Here is an 18720-nt window from a genome sequence, read left to right on the forward strand (position 1 = left end):
AAGAAGACAGTGTCTTAGGGATGTAGCAGGACAGATAAACATATGAATGCATTATAAGCATGGCTGTGATAGCTTGCATAAGACCCACAGAGTCCTAAATAAGAAACCCAGCATGGTGAAGGAAGTAGGTACAAAGTTCCATCCCTAGCTGAGATGGAAATATCTACTAGCTGCTGGGAGAAGGGTCAGTGTCCTCTAAAAGTGTAGCTCCGATAAGCCTTCTATAACTCAGTGGAAGGGCACACAACCAAGAACATTTGGGCAGCACAAGCTGGTCTTGATGGAATTAAATAATTGATGTAGAATATGTGTGAGAAGGGAAAGGGGATATACTAGGAAGCTTTGGGGGAGAGAAAATGTGAATGTGATCACAATACGTTGTATGAAATTCTCAAAGAACTAAATAAAGTGAGATGCATCTATGATACCAGAATTCTTCCACCACACTACCACTGCTATCAATTCCTTTAATATAACTATGTCTAGTTTTAAGGCATAGAAAATGAAGCCAAAAATCAGGAAACTACTAGATTCATTTAATTACAAGGTCACGCAATGATACTTATATAAAGAGAAACACGAGCAAGCTATGCTGTGAAGAACTTGTCCACAGTCATAGAGGTATGCAGGACAGGAGAGGAAAGGACAGGAGGTATGCAGGTGGGTAAGTACGGATGGTCAGAGGGAGCAGAGCTGACCTCTGCCTCTGTAGTAGGAGGTAAACATTTAATATTGCAAAAGGAAAGGAAAAAAAAGGAGAAAGAGGAACAGCATGAGATAGCTATAGAAAAATGTGATCTGGCTTTGTGGTTGTGAAATCAAAAGCACCAGCTAGAAGATTAAAAAGAGGCCCAGCTGCTAGGACTACATCTCCCGGAGCCCTTTGCTTAAATCACTTGTTTGCATAATTCTGGTATCATTAAAACTGTCTACTGTGCAGAGATTGGCTGCTTGTAGTTGTCTAACGTAAGAATGGGTAATAAGTAGTTAACATCATTTATAATAACATCAGAACCAGAGTACTAGTCAGAGCTGTGGTGGATGAGGGGGAGATACCATAAAGACAGATGTGGATTAATAGCAACAGTGTTTACTATAAAACAACAGATAAAAGACTCTTTGATGTCATAAGAAAAACATTACATAGCCACCAATTTGTAGATGGCAGCCACAGAAAAAACTATATAATGAGTCTTGTGTATGGGGGGGTGGGGAGAAATGGTCAGAATTCTAGAGGAACAGAGTACATAGGCTGCAGGGTAGAGTAATCAGAGCCCTGAGCTAGGGGTACCCATGGCCAGGCGGAGAAAACAACCTCTGACTCAGAACCTAACCCAAGGGTCACTCTCCCTTCTCTGGAGACAGATGTTTTCTTCCTCACACTATGAAAATCACAGGAAATAAAAAGATCATAGGTCATTCATTAAGTCTATGACTGACTTCAGCTGAGGGCTTTCTCACAACGATGGGAGTGGGGAGGAACAACCCAAGCTGTGCCAAGAATCCACACAATAAGAATCATTGTTATGCAATAGGCAACTTTAAAACTTGTGTTTGAGCTGGACATGGTGATGCCCGCTTGTAATTCCAGCACAGGAGGCAGAGGCAGGCAGATATCTAAGGCCACCAGGGTCTATAGAGTAGCCAGGATACACAGAGAAGCCCTGTCTCAAAAACCAAACCAACAACTCAAACACTTGTGTTTATCAGCAGTCCTTTATCTCTCAGTAATTTCCCCAAGGAAGAGGTAAGATACAACCTGGCTACAGATGTTTTATTGTGATGTCAATGTTCACTGTCACCTTGACGAAATCTAGAATCATCTGGGAGATGGTCCCCAGGGAATACCTGTGAGGCATTTTCTTCAGTGATATCTTCTGACTGTGGAGATAATGTAACCAGCTGCTCTAAACTACCAATGCCTCAACTTGCAGGCCATGATGGACTGTGAGCAGAATAAACCCTTAAATTGCTTGTGGCAGAGTGTTTTATCATAGACCAGGAAAAGAAATGAAGACAGGGAGAAATAGTGCCTTAGGACAAATGATCACTCAGCTTAGAAATACTAAGTTCAGGAGGTTTATAGGACTAGGATTCTTTTTTCAGGGCAAAAAGTCTTTTTTGTTCACCATGGCTGTCAAGAGCTGGGGGTGCAGCTTAGAGATAAAGCACTTATCTCACATGTGCCCATGTGCAAGGCCCTGGCCAGGCCCAATCATTAGTTCAGGAGGGAAAAAAGTTGAAAGTGAAATCACACGGGTATGGTGACTCATGCTTGTAGTCATGCGTTTCAGCACTCAGGAGGCTGAAACTGAAGACTGTGGCAAGGCCAAAGCCAGCTGGGACTGCATGATGAATTCTGCTCACAGCAGGGACAAGTGAAAGGCCCATGTGTTTCGAGGGCCAGTACCACTCGATGTAATCTGACTTCAAATTTTGGGAACCTCTTTCCCCTAGCATTACTACCTTTCTCATAAACATTTTCTCAAAAAACAAAACAAAATAAAAACCAGGAAACTAAAATATAAAAAATGATGCCACAACAGAAAGGTTGTAAATGTAAGAAGCAGCCAGGCTTATCATTGTATTCATTTTGTCCTTAAAGAGGGACAGCTGGGAGGACATGAGAGCCATCCAACACTGAATAGAGAACTAGATTCCACGGCTGTACCACGGAATAAAGGCTAGTTAGAGTTCCAGAGTAGCTGTAAGGGGAAGTAGGAGACAATTCTAACTCTTCTCAATTCTAAAAATTTGATTAGAACATGCATACGAGATACAACACAACACAACACAACACAACCCAACCTACCCCTTTTCCGGGTTTTGAACCGCTGGCCTGTTAGTACTGGCTTCTGATGCTTATTCATAAAATTACTGAAAAAGAAAAACAACATTTATGCACTTTAGCAATCCAAACAAGCCTATGTAGATAATTAGTACATGTTCAACCTCACCCATGTGGGAATATGGCTTTTACACTATTGGGTTGGCAAAATGTGAAAGTTTACCAAAAACCACTTTTGGCAAAGGTTGGGAAACAAGCACTGGCATCAACGCCGGCAGAAGTTAGACTTCATGCCATGCTTTCAGGGAGTATATGGTGAATATCCGTGAATACTTAACTGTGTATACCCTGAAGTCTAACAGTTACTTTACTCCTGCTATCAGCTACACTCACACACTAAGGCAAGTATACATGTATGTGAAATACAGCTGCAGCATTCAACATGTGTCAAGTTAAGTAAATCACAACTTACCCACTGCATAGAACATTAGCAGCTTTAGAAAAGAGTGAATTGGGTCCAACTCTGCTGCATCGCAGGTTCTGTCCCCATCGCTGATGATGGAGTTAAGACCCCATTTTCCCCATCACACACTGCATTACGACCTCACTGACTTGTGCTTTTGCTCCAAAAGACAAGATGAAATCTAGTTTCCGAGGCCACATACCTGCTTCTTCCAGGTAGACCTCCCCCCACCCCGAGCTAGCTGTTCCTGTTATTCTGTGCTCACATTCATACCTCCTCTACAGAGGCCTTCCTGTCTGATAGAAGTGTCCCCTGCTTCCTGTGCATAATGACTAGTGTTCTACTCCTTCCGCCTTCAGGACCCGTTGTTTTATTGTCATCTGATTGATCTAAAAACCTAAAAATCTAGGACCAGCATATAAGTATTTAACTGCTTAGCTGGCAAGCAGCTGTGCTAACATGGAATGTTGTTCAACTGTTCATAGGTAAAAATTCTATTAAAGAATGTAAAGTGTAACTTATTTGCCTGAAAAGAGGGTAAATATAATGTTTCTTATATGTAAGAAAAAATTAAATACTGATATATAAAATTTATTCTCTAAGACCTTTTAACAAAGAATAACCTGTTGGCATGAATATATACCAAAAATGTCTAGACTGCTCAAGTTACAAAGGCAAAGTAAGACGGTATGTGTTATTCAAACAGGCTACTGCATTTATCATCTACCATTTAAAACAGTGTGATGTGAAGCTAATCTTGGTGGCACAGGCCTGTAAACCCAGCTACTTGGGAGGCTAGGCAAGAGGATTTCCAGTTTAAGTCCTGCTTGGGATACGGAGAAAAAGTCCTAGAGCAGCCTTGGCAACTGAGATCTTGTCTCAAAATGAATGAATAAATAAAAAATAGAAAAAGAGGGTGTATCTCAGTGTTAGGGTACTAGTCACATTTGATCATCTATACTACAAAAATATCTTTTTATAAATTGTGATTTGAAAATGCTTAGATTTCTTCAATTACACCACTAAATAAACAAGAAAATCTGCAGTAATCCAGTAATTACTTCATAAAGCTTAAAAGAATCATTAGCAATATAAAAAACAAAATCATGTCACTTTATAGAATAAATGTTCCTTCTTAGGTCTGGGGCTATTGCTCGGTGGTGGAGCACTTGCCTGACATGCTCTTGGTCTTGTGCTCCATCCCCAGAGCCACCAAAACCAAACCAAACCACAATTTCCTTTCTCACCAATCATTCTGTAGAAGTAAAAGTAACTACAAATAAAGCAACAGATGCAAAATGTAGTCGATTTTGCCACTGGAGTTGAGTTTCTAACAACTTTACATAGTGAAAGGAAGTGCTGTGAGAGAGAAGAAACATCAACTGTGAGAACTACAGAAACCTCCCTGTAGACATTTTTATCAGATGCACCCCAGACATTTAATTGATGCAAGTGGTGACATCTATGTCTTCCTCAACATATCCCCCCACCTTCCCCACCCCGGTGTACAAACACCCCCAAGTGTATTATCCCTCAACAACCAAAAATCAACCAAAGTTCAAGTCTCATTAGGAAACATGGAAACAAAAATAAAATGAAAAATGCAATTCTGTCAAAAATATCTTTATCTTATAAATATTTGGAAAAACTCAAGTGTGAGCTTTCTCTAAAAGTTTTTGATCCAGAATACAAACCTAAGGACTTCCCTAATTAACACTGTCTTTGCACTTTATTCACATTTTTATGTCTATGGGAGAATGACCACAGAACATATTTAACTTTTAAATCAACTTCAGTTGTAAGTGCTTTCATTTTTCTTCACAGCCTGCTCATGGAACTTATTGTCAACACCATCTATCTACTCTACGTGGAGAATAACTGAATGATACAGAAACATATGAGTAGGCAAAGACTAATACATGCCAACAAAACTGAAACAAAATCTGTCTCCTACAGTCTGAAGGAGACCGCTGAGTACCTGTGCCTGGGCTGTTACTATTTGCAGCAGAGCCACACTTCCCTCTAAATTTAGCTCTTCATGCTACATTATAACCTGCTCCAGTGAGGGTCAGCCTGTATTAGGTCCTTGCTGGGCCTGTGTGAAAATCCTGGCCTGAGAAAAGCCAGATTTTTCTGGGATTAAAAAAACAGACATAGCTCGAACCTAGAACAATATCAAAGAATGGGCAGCAAAGAATATTCTAGTAGGTCACTGTTCTAAGTACACCTTCTATTACTGTTTATTATTATTTAGTACTATATTTACCACACCACATTATAATCTGAAACCAATTAACTAGATACAAAGTAGCATCGTTCTTTGCCCCACCATGGAAAACATGGTGGGCGTGGCAGAAACCACTAGTAATTCTATTAATACTTTGGACACCAAGATAGGGGTGGTGGGGTGGGGTGGTCACAGTTTTGATGTCAGTCTGGGCTACACAGACCCTATGTCAAATGGAGAAGATAAACACTGTATCAAGCCAAATACAGATCTACCAGAAAAGGACTTAACCCTTCCTCATCTCTTTGAGTGAGGGAGGGATGGTTTGCCCCAGTACTTTGAGGTTTGCTCATATATTCTGGCTTTGTCTGATGTTGTTTGGTCTGGTTTAGTTTATCTCTGAATTTTGATAGCCTCCTTCCATGACATGCATACTACTACACTATGCATATGACCCATCTTTAACTTAGGAACATAAAGCAGAGGTCACAACATTTTTTTTTTTTCCCTGTAAAAGAACAAGAAAAATCTACTCAGCTTTATGGTCTCATCTCTGTTCCAACTGCTACAGTCTGAAGAAGCCATCTGCAAATGGGTCCTGCAAAGATGGCTCAGAGGGTAAAAGCTTTCATCTGCAAAGCTGAGGACATGAGTTTGATTTCTGGAACCCATTAGGGAGGAGAGACAGAACTGCCTCCATAAAGTTGTCCTCTGGTCTCCACATATGCAGAGTCATGCATGTCCTTCTCCCCTGTCCCCATGTGTGCACACCTTACACACGTGTATACACAAAGATGTTAAATAAAAATTTTAAAGGAGAAAATATGAAAACAAATGGTTACGGCTATATGGCAGTAAAACTTTATCAACCAAGTACATAGTAAGCCAGCTTTGACCCCCCATGTCTGACTATGAACAATGCATTCAGTATGTTTATGTATAATAAAAGAATTGCTTTGTTCACAATCTCTAACACAGTGCCTCACAGATACATTTAACTGTGGAATCTTTTAGTAGGATTGAATACCTAAATGTTTAATTTATTTCATCCTCATTAAGTAAAATTTAAATAATCAATGTGACTTTTAAAAGTCTTATTGCTTCAAATATTTAAAAAACATATGCATAATACTGTATGTTTTCTTAAACTATGTGTATGTCTGTGTGCATGAAAGTATCTGCCTAGAGGCCATTGGATTCCCTGGAGTTACAGGCAGTTGTGAGCCAGCCAATATAGGTAATGGGAGCCAATCTCAGGTCCTCAGCAAGAACGGTCCACACGATCTCTTGACCAATCCGATCATCTGCAGAATTTCTAGTTAATATTTTTCCAATAAAGTATCTTTCAGAATCATTTTGCCCAATTTTCAAAGCACTATATTGTGGGCATGAAAAGAAGCCTTGCAAAGAAACCTCACAAAGCGACCATTGTATGTAGTCAATATTGCTTACAGTTGTGGAAGAGCCAGATGTCAGTCTTCAAACAGGTAGGAGAGCAACCTCACCTGCAAAGCAGCAAGTCTTCCACGAGGCTGTCACACCCACACACAACTCAAGGCAGCTGTTCTCAAGGAGCACTCTGGGTTTGTTTCCAAGATCCAAGGATTACCCTCTTGTTTCAAACTCTCATTGAGGAAGACACTTTACCATTAAAGGAACTAAAAATTACTCCTCGTCATTAGTGTTTCTCATTTTTCTAACAGCTAGCTACAAGAATCTTTAACCTAATACATCTGATACAGGAAAAACTCCCAGGTTGATATATGTATATGTATAATACTGGCCTCAGAGATTTCTGAATGTCAACTGAAAGCTAGGACCAAAGAACAAACCCACCAGTTACATAGATAACGTCTAGTTCTTCGATCTGTCCCTAGAACTGCTCAAGAATGAGTTATCAAGTGGTGTCTGGGAAGCTTTTAGTGGTGATTCTTTTCTTTCTCCCTTAGTTCATTTTTGGGGGGTGGGGTCATTTTCTCCTTTCCTTTTCTCTTCCGTCCAAACCCTCCCAAATACATTCTCCATTCTACTTCAAATTCATGGTCTCTTTTTCATTGTTATTGCATGTATGTATTTACGAATGCTTGTGCATGGGGACACACGCGCACACACACCTAAATATAACCTGTTTGGTCCATATATCATTACTTGTATGCATGTTTTCATGGCTGACCATTTGGGACTGGACAATTAATTGGTGTGCTCTTCCCCAGGGAGGCTGATCTTTCCCACTCCCTGCTTTGCTGTAATTCTTAGTGTAGGGTTGAGGCCTCATGGGCTCAGTTTTCTCTGAGCATTTAGGCATGTTCATTGGTGTTATCCCTCGTTCTTGTTTGGTCAGTCATGTTGGTGAGACTTTATAGCTTTTGATGTGTATTCTTTTTAATAGTACCTTACCCGATGGTGTGGCATCAGAAGGAACTGAAATCTGATAGGTGTTATACACAGAGGTCATCAGGGTACCGAAGAAAACCCCAAAACATTGTAACACTGGCAGCAGTTTCCGGAGCCCAAATAATATTTGTGGGGACTGTCTAGTTGCCTTGGTCCTGTCCTACCTGGAATGCATGGTTTGAGCTTCCAGGCTGTAGGGAAAGCTTGACTATTGTGCCTTTGCCTCTGCTGTTTCAGCAGAGACCAAGATGCTCAGGTTATCATCATCTTAGGGGACATGGTCAACAGTTGCTCTGATCTGTCCAATTTGCAACTTTATTTATGTGGGGTGAGTGGGTAGATATTTAGTGGGTCAGTGAATCTGGAGGCGCACAGCCACAGCACAGAGAACAGGGGAAACAAATGTCACAGCTAGAATCTTACATTTATTTCGTAAGACAGATCATGTGCAGAAAACGACTTACAACTTGCTGGAATCAGCTCTCTCTCTTTCCCATATGTGGGTTCTAAGGATCACAGTCAGGTAGCCAGGCTTCAGCTGTCTTGCTGGCTGAGACTAAGTCTTTAGTGCATGTTATGTATGTGGACAAGTTGGTCAGAATGAAAAAGTGCATTTTATTCAGGCCAATTATGAGGCTCTTGTGGCCCTGGTTATTATGCCTAGGAAACTTGGGTCTCATAAATTGGTCTGCAGAGAATCAGGCTTCTAGGGCTTCCTGGCACAACTTGCCCAGGGTCCTTTAGAGAATTGGGTTGGTCTTCTACTTTTCCACAAGACCGGCATCTAGGAAGAAGGTTTGGAATTGGCATCAGTAAGGCCACTACCTGTGTGAGGTGACAGGTGACTGTGGAGTATTATCACTGTGGAGTCACCTGGGTAACCTATACCTGGGGGCTAGGGCTTTTCCTGTTCCAGCCAGAAGAACAGAAAGAATGGCAGTGGAACCTCTTGGGACAAGAGGACTCCCTTTCTGCTGTGCAATCAGCTGCTCCACCTCCCTTTATCACCCAGAGGTTATCTGTGGCCATCTTCCTGCCTACACCTACACATAAGACAGGTTCCCGACGGAGGCTCCTTGGGGCAACTGGAGATGCTGCCTTCTGCAGATGGCTCCAGGAAATCCAGCATGTCTCCTTTTCCTGAGTTCTTCTGTGCTCCAAGCTATCCCTCCTCAGCTTAGTCTCAGTCTCTATTCCTATAAATGTGGAAGGGCACCTCCAGTTATTGGTTTAGGAGGGGTTGGGGCCCAAGAATGAACCTGTTGTGTTTTCCAGCTAGATGTCACATGGAAGTTGTTTTTGTTGCAGAGACACTTTCAAGCCTGGGAGTGCGGTGGGAACAGGCTATTTCCCACGTGTGAGGGATACATACAGGGAGAGCTGGTTAGGGTTAATCTGAACTTTGCAATAGCTGGGCCATTTGATAGTTGTGGCAATGCATTATGATGAAAATCTTACATTCTAAGAGGCTAGAATTTTTTTTCTGGACTTCACAGCCAGATTTAATAATATACCTTAGGGTCACTTAAGACTGCTGGCCTATGTGGGCTTAGCCTGTTATCTTGTCTTCCAGAAACAATGTTAACAACCAACCTTAACTTGCCTTGGATTTCCTTATAATCAATTTTTATAACCTAAGCTAATACTTAGCTATGCTTTTCCATACATTATGTACTCTCATGCCCCTGACCCAGATGGTGTGTGTGTGTGTGTGCTTGTGTGTGAAACAGGGGTATGGGGAGGGGGAAAAGGAGAGGGAGAGGGAGAAATCATTTGCTGGAAACAGCAAACAGGCTGAAAATGGCTTTATAAAATGAATATCGACCATAAATGTCAGATGGGACAAACAAATATTGCTTGATAAACAATGATGCTTATAATATTGGTCGTTATCTGGGTCAGTTGGGGCTAGTTTGTGTCAGTGACTTAATCCCTTGTAAACCTCTGTTAAAGATTTCTGGAAAGTATCTCTCATTCCTTCCCCATGTGATGCTCTCTGTGCTGTCCAATAAAAAGAGAACAAAGCCCTTTGTTAGGGATAGATAGATTCTGAGGACAGCATTCTGGCAGGTATTGATTCAGACTCATGCAACAGACAGACAGGATGATGGAAGAGAGATAGAGTGAGGCAGAGAATTAAAATCTGGGTTCCCTCTTGGTCAAATGACACCAAGAGGATTTGATTTCTTTCTTTAATGGCATATCATTATTTGTGACTCTGTATTTATTATTAATGTGTTCAAATCCATTGCAAAAATGTAATACATATGTAATACTCATATATTTTTTCAATACTGATAATTTTATATCCTGTGTTATTCAGGAAAGATGGCAGAAGACAGAAGAAAAATATGAGATTTGAGGAAAGAAGTAGGAAGAGAGGCAAGGGCTGGAGAGATGTCTCAGAGGTTATGAGTACTACCATCATTAACACAAGTACCAGGGGATCTGATCCCTCTCTGCCTCCATGGCATCTGCACACAGGTGGCTCACCTGCATGCATCACATAAACTTTGAAGACATTATTTAAAAGGGGGAATTTGGAAATCTATTAAAGGGATCTGAGGGTGCTAGAGAGTCTTAGCTGGTAAAAGCACTTGCCATTCTTCAGAGGACCCAGATTCAGTTCCCAGCACCCACATGGTGCCTCTCCAAACAGGTGTAACTTCGGTTCCAGAGGATCTGATTCCTTCTGGCCCAACAGGCACTGTATGTAAGTGGCAAAAGGGGACCTGCAGGCTAAACACTCAGACAACACATACAAATCTTTCTAAGGGGAGGTGGTGGCTAATGGTGTCATTGTCTGTTTAATTTATAGTCTATCCCTTAATAAGGGGAGCAAGTTATTCTGATGGGTAAATTTTGGAATATGGGCTTACTAACAGGCTAACTATATAATATTTTGTAATTAAATGCACATTATTGTATTAAGTATTCTTTAAACCCCCCCCCCCAAAAAAAAACCAATGGATTTTCTGGTTGTGTATGGACAGTCAAATACAAGAATATATTTATATATTCAAATACATATAAATCTTTATTATAAACATCCATGTGAATAGGTGTCTTAGTTTTCCTTGACTAAGTCAGAACACCTGAGTTATTTCTTGCAGTTGAGCATATTCTGAGGAATTTGGGAAGTCATGTTATCTTTCTTGATGGCATGTATCTAAGCAGTCCCTGGAAAAGCTGAACTAAGGAGTTGCCTCGATCTGTTACTTCAGTATGTATTTCTGAAGAGTAAGATAATGGGCTTCTGAGATGGCTCCATTTGTTCTTCCAAAAGCCTGATCTACACATTAGAACTAAGCACTAACCACTGCTACAGAGGGAAGTCATCCTCAAATTAACAAGTCATTTTGTAGTTTTAAGCTTAGAAAAAATATGGCTTATCAGTAGCTTTTAACACTGTTAAGTGATACTATGGCGAGAACAAAACACCATCAAACTAATCCAGTACAAAAAGGCACAGAATAGGGGCTGGAGAGATAGCCCAACAGTTAAGAGCACTGGCTGCTCTTCCAGAGGTTCTGAGTTCAATTTCCAGCAACCACATGGTGGCTCATAACCTTGTATAATGAGATCTGGTGCCCTCTTCTGGTGTGTAGGCATGCATGCAGAACAATATACATAGTAAACGAATAAACCTTTTTTTTTTTTTTTTTAAAAAAAGGCACAGAATAAAAGTTCACATCTCAACCTTTCTCATGCCGACCCTATGTCCTGGAGAAATGATAGTTTTGATGCTTTAACAATACCATATGGATCGCTTTATAAAAATGTTTTTAATGCATGAGAATCTCATGGATGTTAAATAAGACAAAAGTTAGTTGCTAATCACTTTCAATGTTTGTTTCTTTAGAAAAGCACTACTTTCTGGTTAGAGAGCTGAGCAGATCTTGCACTTGAGTAGAGGAGAACAGGGTGTGTGTGTCTGTGTGTTGCATGCACTTGTGGGGCCCAGAGCAGGCTGTAGATGTCTTTCTTTATTGCTGTCTACAGTACTATCTTGAGATAGCATCTCTCACTGCATCAGAGACTTGCCAGTTCAGTTAGATTGGTTGGTCAGCAAGCTCTCAGGATCCACCTGTCTCTGCTCTCTGGTTCTGGGGTTACAGGCATGGGCACCCATATTCAGCTATTTTTAATGTAGGTGCTTGAGGATTCAAATTCAGGTCTCTATGCTTGCTGAACAACTGCTCTTCCCTACCCAGCTAACTTCCAGTCTTGAGAAAGATGATTATTTTTTTGAGACAGGGTTTCCCATATTGAATGGAAAAAGAAAAAAGAAAGAAAAAAAGCAAAAGATGGAAGAAAAGTTTACTATAGACAAAAGGGAGAGCACAGTCAGAGGCAGAGACTTCTGGGAGTCCAGAGTGCACATGACTCTAAGCCATGTGAGGAGAGTGGGGGTGAAGAGAGGAACCACTGACCTAAAAGGGTAGCTTGGGTCAAAAGACTGAGACATAGCCCCAAACAGCTGGATTATATAGGGAAGGGCATGCTATCCTTACCTTGTAACTTGGAGGACCGAGAATGCTGAGAGAACTTGGTGGCCAGGTCCACTTTGCTAAATTAAACAGGCACCTCAGCCATTTGTCCCAGAGTATAAGACTCAACATATGTCTCTGTGGCTTGTCTAAAATTTACCACATCAAACAAACAGGATGGCCTTTAAAAAAAACCTGTCTCTGCATCAGGAATGCTGGGATTAAAGTTTATTATTACCACACCCAGGTGAAAAATGAGTTTAATACAAGATCTCTGCTCCACTTAGACATATGAAGCTTACAGATGACACAACAAAGGCCTCCTGAGTTGAGGAAAACCAGGAGATGAGGATCAGCAAAAAATAGAGTGTCATGTACCAGATATCAATCCATAAATGCCGAGGAACACACAACTGACGGGCATGGTTGTGCTACTGGCACAAATGCAGAGTCAGAGGTTGAGCTAGCATAGTTAAGAGTCCAGATTCCACTACATGGAGGGCTTTAATCCAAGGAAGAAAATAGACTTGTTGCAGAAAACTCCTGTAATCAGGAGGATGAAATTTCAACATCATAGTAATGAGCCTTCAGGAAGGTCAAAGATGGTGGTGGCATGAATCCAAACATTTGCTTAGTTAGTACTTCTTTCAACCTAGAAACTCCTATCCTATCATCTGGGACAAGGACCTGCCCAAGCCTGCCTAATAGATGAAGCTTTAGTTGAAGGCTGAATACACACCCATCCATGCATGCGTTTTAGACCATGAAAGCAGAGGCTAGGCAGAATTGTCAAGGCCCAGACTAGCATTCAATGGACACAGGGCACAGAACACCAGTGACAAGGTACTGTATTCACCAATACAGTTTTATCGGTGACCAGGCAAGGAACTCAAATCTAAAGGAAACAAACACGTATCGTAATTTTTTTTTTTTTTTTTTTACTTTTTAAATGTGATGTGTGTGAAGGTTTTGCCTACATGTATGTATACCACAAGCATGTCTGGTATCCGTGGAGGTCAGATGAGGATGATGGATCCACTGGAATTGGAATAACCAGCGCTTGTAGCCACCATTTGGGTGTTGGGCACCGAGTGGAAATCCTTCACAAGGACACCCACTCTTAACCCACTCTTAATCCATCTCTCCAGTGCCCAATATGTATCAAGAATGGGCAGTGGTGGCGCACGGCTTTCATCCCAGGACTTGGGAGGCCGAGGCAGGCAGATTTCTGAGTTCGAGGCCAGCCTGGTCTACAGAGTGAGTTCCAGGACAACCAGGGCTACACAGAGAAACCCTGTCTCAAAAAACAAAAAGACGAAAAAACAAACAAAAAGAACAAAATATCCAAACAGTGTTACAAATTGTTTCAAACACCTTTTTCTTTCCTTAGTAGTGCTAGGGATAGAAGCCAGGGTCTTGTCCTTGCAGGCCTGAGCTCTCTTACTGATTGATACCCGCCCTTCCCCACTTCCGACTTTAGTGTGGTTTAGCTATGTGGTAAATCATTCGTTTACCTAATATGCCTACTCTCGGGGGGGCGCAGAAGGACCAGAGCAGACAAGTTTCCTGGCGCGCTCGCTTGTCAGCAGGTGCAGCTTTGTTTCTATTTACTAAATTGTTATCATTTTAGCAGAGCAGAGGCCATGGCGGCAACTGATGTATCAAAATACTCTGCATCCTTTACTTGAGCAGCAGCTGGGCTGATGTTTGAGTAATTGTGTGGGATTGTTTTTTCTTTAACTTTTAAACACATAGTTAACATGCAGAAGGAATGGAATACTTTGAAAACCCTATTTCTAAAGCTAGGCCCTCAATGACCCCTCAGATAAAGCTTGGAGGGTCACACATTTCAAATGTTAGCATTGGTGATACAGCAGAAAGAGTCTTGTCTCTCTGGAGCCTACACAGATGGCACAAGTCCACTGTCTATCAGATTACTGGCCAAAGAGCCCAGTTGTCACAATCTCTTAGAAAGACATGAGCCGGGCAATGGTGGCACACGCCTTTAATCCCAGCACTTGGGAGGCAGAGGCAGGTGGATTTCTGAGTTCCAGGCCAGCCTGGTCTACAGAGTGAGCTCCAGGCCAGCCAGGGGTATACAGAGAAACCCTGTCTTGGAAAAAAACAAAAATAAAACAAAAAACAAACAAACAACAACAAAAACAAAAGAAAGCTATATATAAGATTCCTGTAGGAAGCTTTGCCATGATTGGCCCCATAGACTTTAGAGCTAGGCAGAGTAGAACATAAATATTAATTTAAAGTATAATGTCAGCCCTTAAGCATATTGAATTAGCATATCACTATCAAAATGGCAACGGTTCTCTGTAGACTTTTATTAAGGAAAATGTCCATGTATCCTTAGGGAAAGAACCTAACTATATTACCTCTTGGGGACATTCAGATATTGGAAATTTTATGGCTCCATGATTTCTGTAATGTTTGGGATCCAATTTTCGACTATTTCTTGCAAGAGGCTCAATCTGAATGGCGACACTCTTCATTCTCCCAAACCTATCATGCAACAGCCTTCTCCTCAAGCCAGCAGTCTCCTTGGCACCATTAAACTTCAGGTCCTCTTTTCTCTTTCCTCTTCATAAAAGCCCCATGTTATTAGCTTGTTATCTGGGGAAAACATAGGACATGTTCCCCTTCCCCCCTTAGAAATCATCATAGTTCCAGGAAATTTTACAGATTAAAGCCTTAACGTCTTTTTGTATAACTATATGTGAAGACAGGATGGCAGCAGAATATCAAAAATCTATCAGTGCCACAGTAATCAGGACACTGGTCTGTCCTTGCGGCTCTACTCCAAGGCTTTCTCCAGATTTCCTAAACAACACTACCATCTGTCTTCTAAAAAAGCCCTGCTCTAGAATGGGTGTGGTGGTAGACTCCTTCAAATCAAGCAGAGGCAGGTAGATCTCTGTGAATTCCAGGCCAGCCTGGTCTACATAGACACTCTGTCTCAAAAAAAACAACCAACCAACCAAATGAATGAACAAAGAAACAAAAAAGTTCTCTTCGAACATAAAAATAAGTTGTAAAGAAGGAAAAACTGTAATTTTCTCCTTATATAAGCTGATTATCCTATTGCCATTAAATATTAATATTTATAGAATTAAAAGAATTAGAACTAGCTGTATTAGTCAGGGTTCTCTAGAGTCACAGAACTTATGGTAGTCTCTATATAATAAAGGAATTTATTGATGACTTACAGTCTGTAGTCCAACTCCCAACAATGGTCAGCAGCAGCTGTGAATGCAAGTCCAAGGATCTAGCAGTTGCTCAGTCCCACAAGGCAAGCAGGCAAAGAGAGACTTCCTTCTTCCAATGTCCTTATATAGCAAAAGGTGTGGCCCAGATTAAAAGTGTGTGCCACCACAACTTTAATCCCAGAGGACCTTGAACTCAGAGATCTTCCTTCTTAATCTTCGGGGACTCATAGCCACTATGCCTCAAGAGCTCCATGCCTCCAAGATCCAGGTCAGAAACTTGTATCTCTCAGCCTCCAGATTAGGGCCACAAGTGAGCTTTCCAATTCTGGATTGTAGTTCATTCCAGATATAGTCAAGTTGAGAACCACGACTAGCCACTACACTAGCTAAATGGTTATTCTTTCCTTGTGGGGCACTATTCTTATCTCTATCATTATATATTGCTCTATTTCTGACTTAAACAAATAAACACAAAGAAAAGAGCTAAGACTGAAGATCAGCAAAGAATAATGACAGCCCCGTATCTTTGGCACTGAAGACAGAATGGCCATTCAGTAATCCACCTCAAGTTTGATTTACAAAGGAGACAGCTTACAAATAGGACTATCTGAGCATTTCTGGCACTCTTTACCCAACACATGCCAAATGTAGAACAGGCCAAATCATTCCACTTGGCACCTAACCTCCCAAAAGACACTTGCCGAAGAGATCTGTCCCCAATAAACAGACTCCAGAGAGGGCTAAGAACGAGAAGGGTAACTGAATGCAGCTTGTTTGCATTAGTAGATTCCATGTTAATAAGATGCTTTCTAAAAAAAAAAAAAGAAAAGAAAAAATCCCTCAAAGTTAAAAAAGTGATGTTAAAATAATACTCAATAGTTCCAAAAATATAAATGAGAAAAAAAAATTTTTTTTTGACAATACAGAGATCCAACTCAGTGCTCCATGATTGTTAAGTGCTCTCCCAATGAACAGAAACATTGTCAACATCAAGAAACACAAGCTATGAAGTTGAAAGAATCAGGAAGTAGGTGTCCACGGAAGCGCTCAGTTAAGCCAAAGGTAAGAACCCAGGCACACACCCTGTCCTGACCCTCGTCCCAACTTTCCTGAATTAATCAGCTTCTCCTAGCACTGCTGATACCACTCTGAACAGTTAGTAAGGCTGACAGCTCCCAACGCTTCTGCCAGCCCTTTTTTGGGAATGAGTTCTTAGTTGGCTTAGAAAACGAAGAAGAAAAATCAGTATCTCTACTGGGTTCACATCTTGATTTTTCCCAGCTGACTACATGTGTGTCTTTCTTTACATTTGTCTGCAAACGACTCTATCAGTTTTAAAAGGGAGAGCAACTGACTGCCAGCAAGATCTTCATAAACCCATGAAGCAAGCAACACCCGCTTCCTTGCACTTGTGTTGAAAAGCTAAAACACGTGTTTAGTCCTCTGTGAAGTGAGGTGTGGCTGGTTTAGCCCTCCAGTGAATAACTGCACATCCTAAACACCAAGTATTAATATCACTTTCTTATGTTGTGTGTGGGATAATATCTGAGGGACTTTAATACTTCCAAATGGCTTTTTAAAATTGCAAAATTTTCAAACATCATCAAAAGTAAGAAGGATATTTAATGAGGTTGTCAAATAGCTTCAACCAATAACCACACAGTCTTGTCTCCTTTGTGTTCCCACTTAGTCCCATACTCTAAAGTCACAGATATATCACAGCCAACTGCACACCATTTTCTTCCTCAACAGTTCCGAATGTGATGCTGAATGATAAAGGATCTTTGAAAATAGAAGCATACTACTTCAGTCTAAAAAGTTAAAATTGCTTAATAGCATTAAATTTCTAGTTAATCAAGAAACGTACCTAGTTTCCAAGGAATTCAAATACCAAGGGAGGAAAAAAAAAAAAGATCTCCCTGTCAGATAAAATATTCAAAACTAGTGGTCAATGACCCTGCAAAGTTCTACCTTAAGCCGACAGTGAAAGACCAGGGCCTTGAAAGAGGGAAACCATGAATGGCATGCTAAACTTGTGAGAAGGCTTTTTTTTTTCTTAGCTGGTAGTCCTGGAGTGTCCAGAAGCTCAGAGACTTCAAATGTCTCAAGACTTCTTGCCCTTGGTTATGGCTATGTGTGCTTAGTGCCGCATCATTTCACACTGCCAGGAAGGATTAGTCAACTAGGGAAACAAATCCACCTAAAATAACTAAGAGATCAAATGAATTCAACTCAGCATGTAGCGAACCCCTACTAATTGCAAGATATGGGCCTGTGTCTTCAGAAGCCCAGAGAGAGCTCTCCCGGTGAGCTTGTAGTCAAGAAAAAGAGGTCCAAACAAATATTGAAAATCTTAATTGGGTGTGATAAGAATTCACAAAGAATGTAGACCCAGAAACAATGGTGTTAAGTTGAAGGCTGATCTGGGGGGTTGGGGGAAGGTTGGCTGGTTTCCATTATATGTAGATAATTTAGAGGTTGCCATACTGGTACCAGCCACCATGTCATCTGTCAGTGCCTTGCTGGTGCAAAGACTGTACATCTATGCAACTGTTTGAGGGTCTGTACGCCCCTCATAGGACAAGGTGAAAGATACCCATGCAAGCTGGAGAAGTGTAGTTATCTCGAAAGAAGAGTTCATTCCAAACAATGGAGGAGGAGAGAATGGGTGGTCAGGAAAGGTAGAGAATTCCAGGAAGAGAAAAAGCGGAACAAAGGGTGGAAATTACTGGCAGGTTAGGGAAGCAGCCTACGGTGACCTTAGGGCAGAGAGTGGGAGGAGCTGGCTGACTGGAAATGCCTGCTGGGACCACAGGTTGGAGACTTACTCAGTGGCCAGTGAAAGGGTGACTGTGTTTGGTGTTTACCCAACTGAGAGTTCCTTGAAACAGCCAGGTGGGAAGAGGAATCCACAGCAGATGCCGAGGATAGAGGTAGTAGAAAAAGAGGTAATAGGACACACATGACATTTCAGAGAGTAGTGGTTTCTAAAAGGGTGAGGTGGTCAGAAACAGGGGAGACTATCATATCTGTGTGTGTGTGTACATACATATATGTGTGTATATATATGTAGATATACATATATATATAATTTCCCATTATGTAATAGTGTGTTAATATGGTTTCTTTTTTTTTTTTTG

At 41.1% G+C, this 18720-nt stretch overlaps 1 protein-coding gene across 1 annotated transcript in view; it reads right to left on the reverse strand.

Moving 5' to 3' along the window:
* Bzw2 (basic leucine zipper and W2 domains 2) overlaps nucleotides 1-18720 on the reverse strand; it is a 61808-nt gene that overhangs the window by 40127 nt on the left and 2961 nt on the right. Inside the window, exon 2 of the mRNA XM_031357774.1 lies at nucleotides 2813-2877. Coding sequence (XP_031213634.1) covers nucleotides 2813-2870 — 58 coding nt within the window. The 5' untranslated portion in view covers nucleotides 2871-2877. The remainder of the gene's footprint in view (nucleotides 1-2812; nucleotides 2878-18720) is intronic.

This window comes from Mastomys coucha, unplaced genomic scaffold (genome assembly GCF_008632895.1).
Source record: "Mastomys coucha isolate ucsf_1 unplaced genomic scaffold, UCSF_Mcou_1 pScaffold6, whole genome shotgun sequence".
Taxonomy (NCBI): domain Eukaryota; kingdom Metazoa; phylum Chordata; class Mammalia; order Rodentia; family Muridae; genus Mastomys; species Mastomys coucha.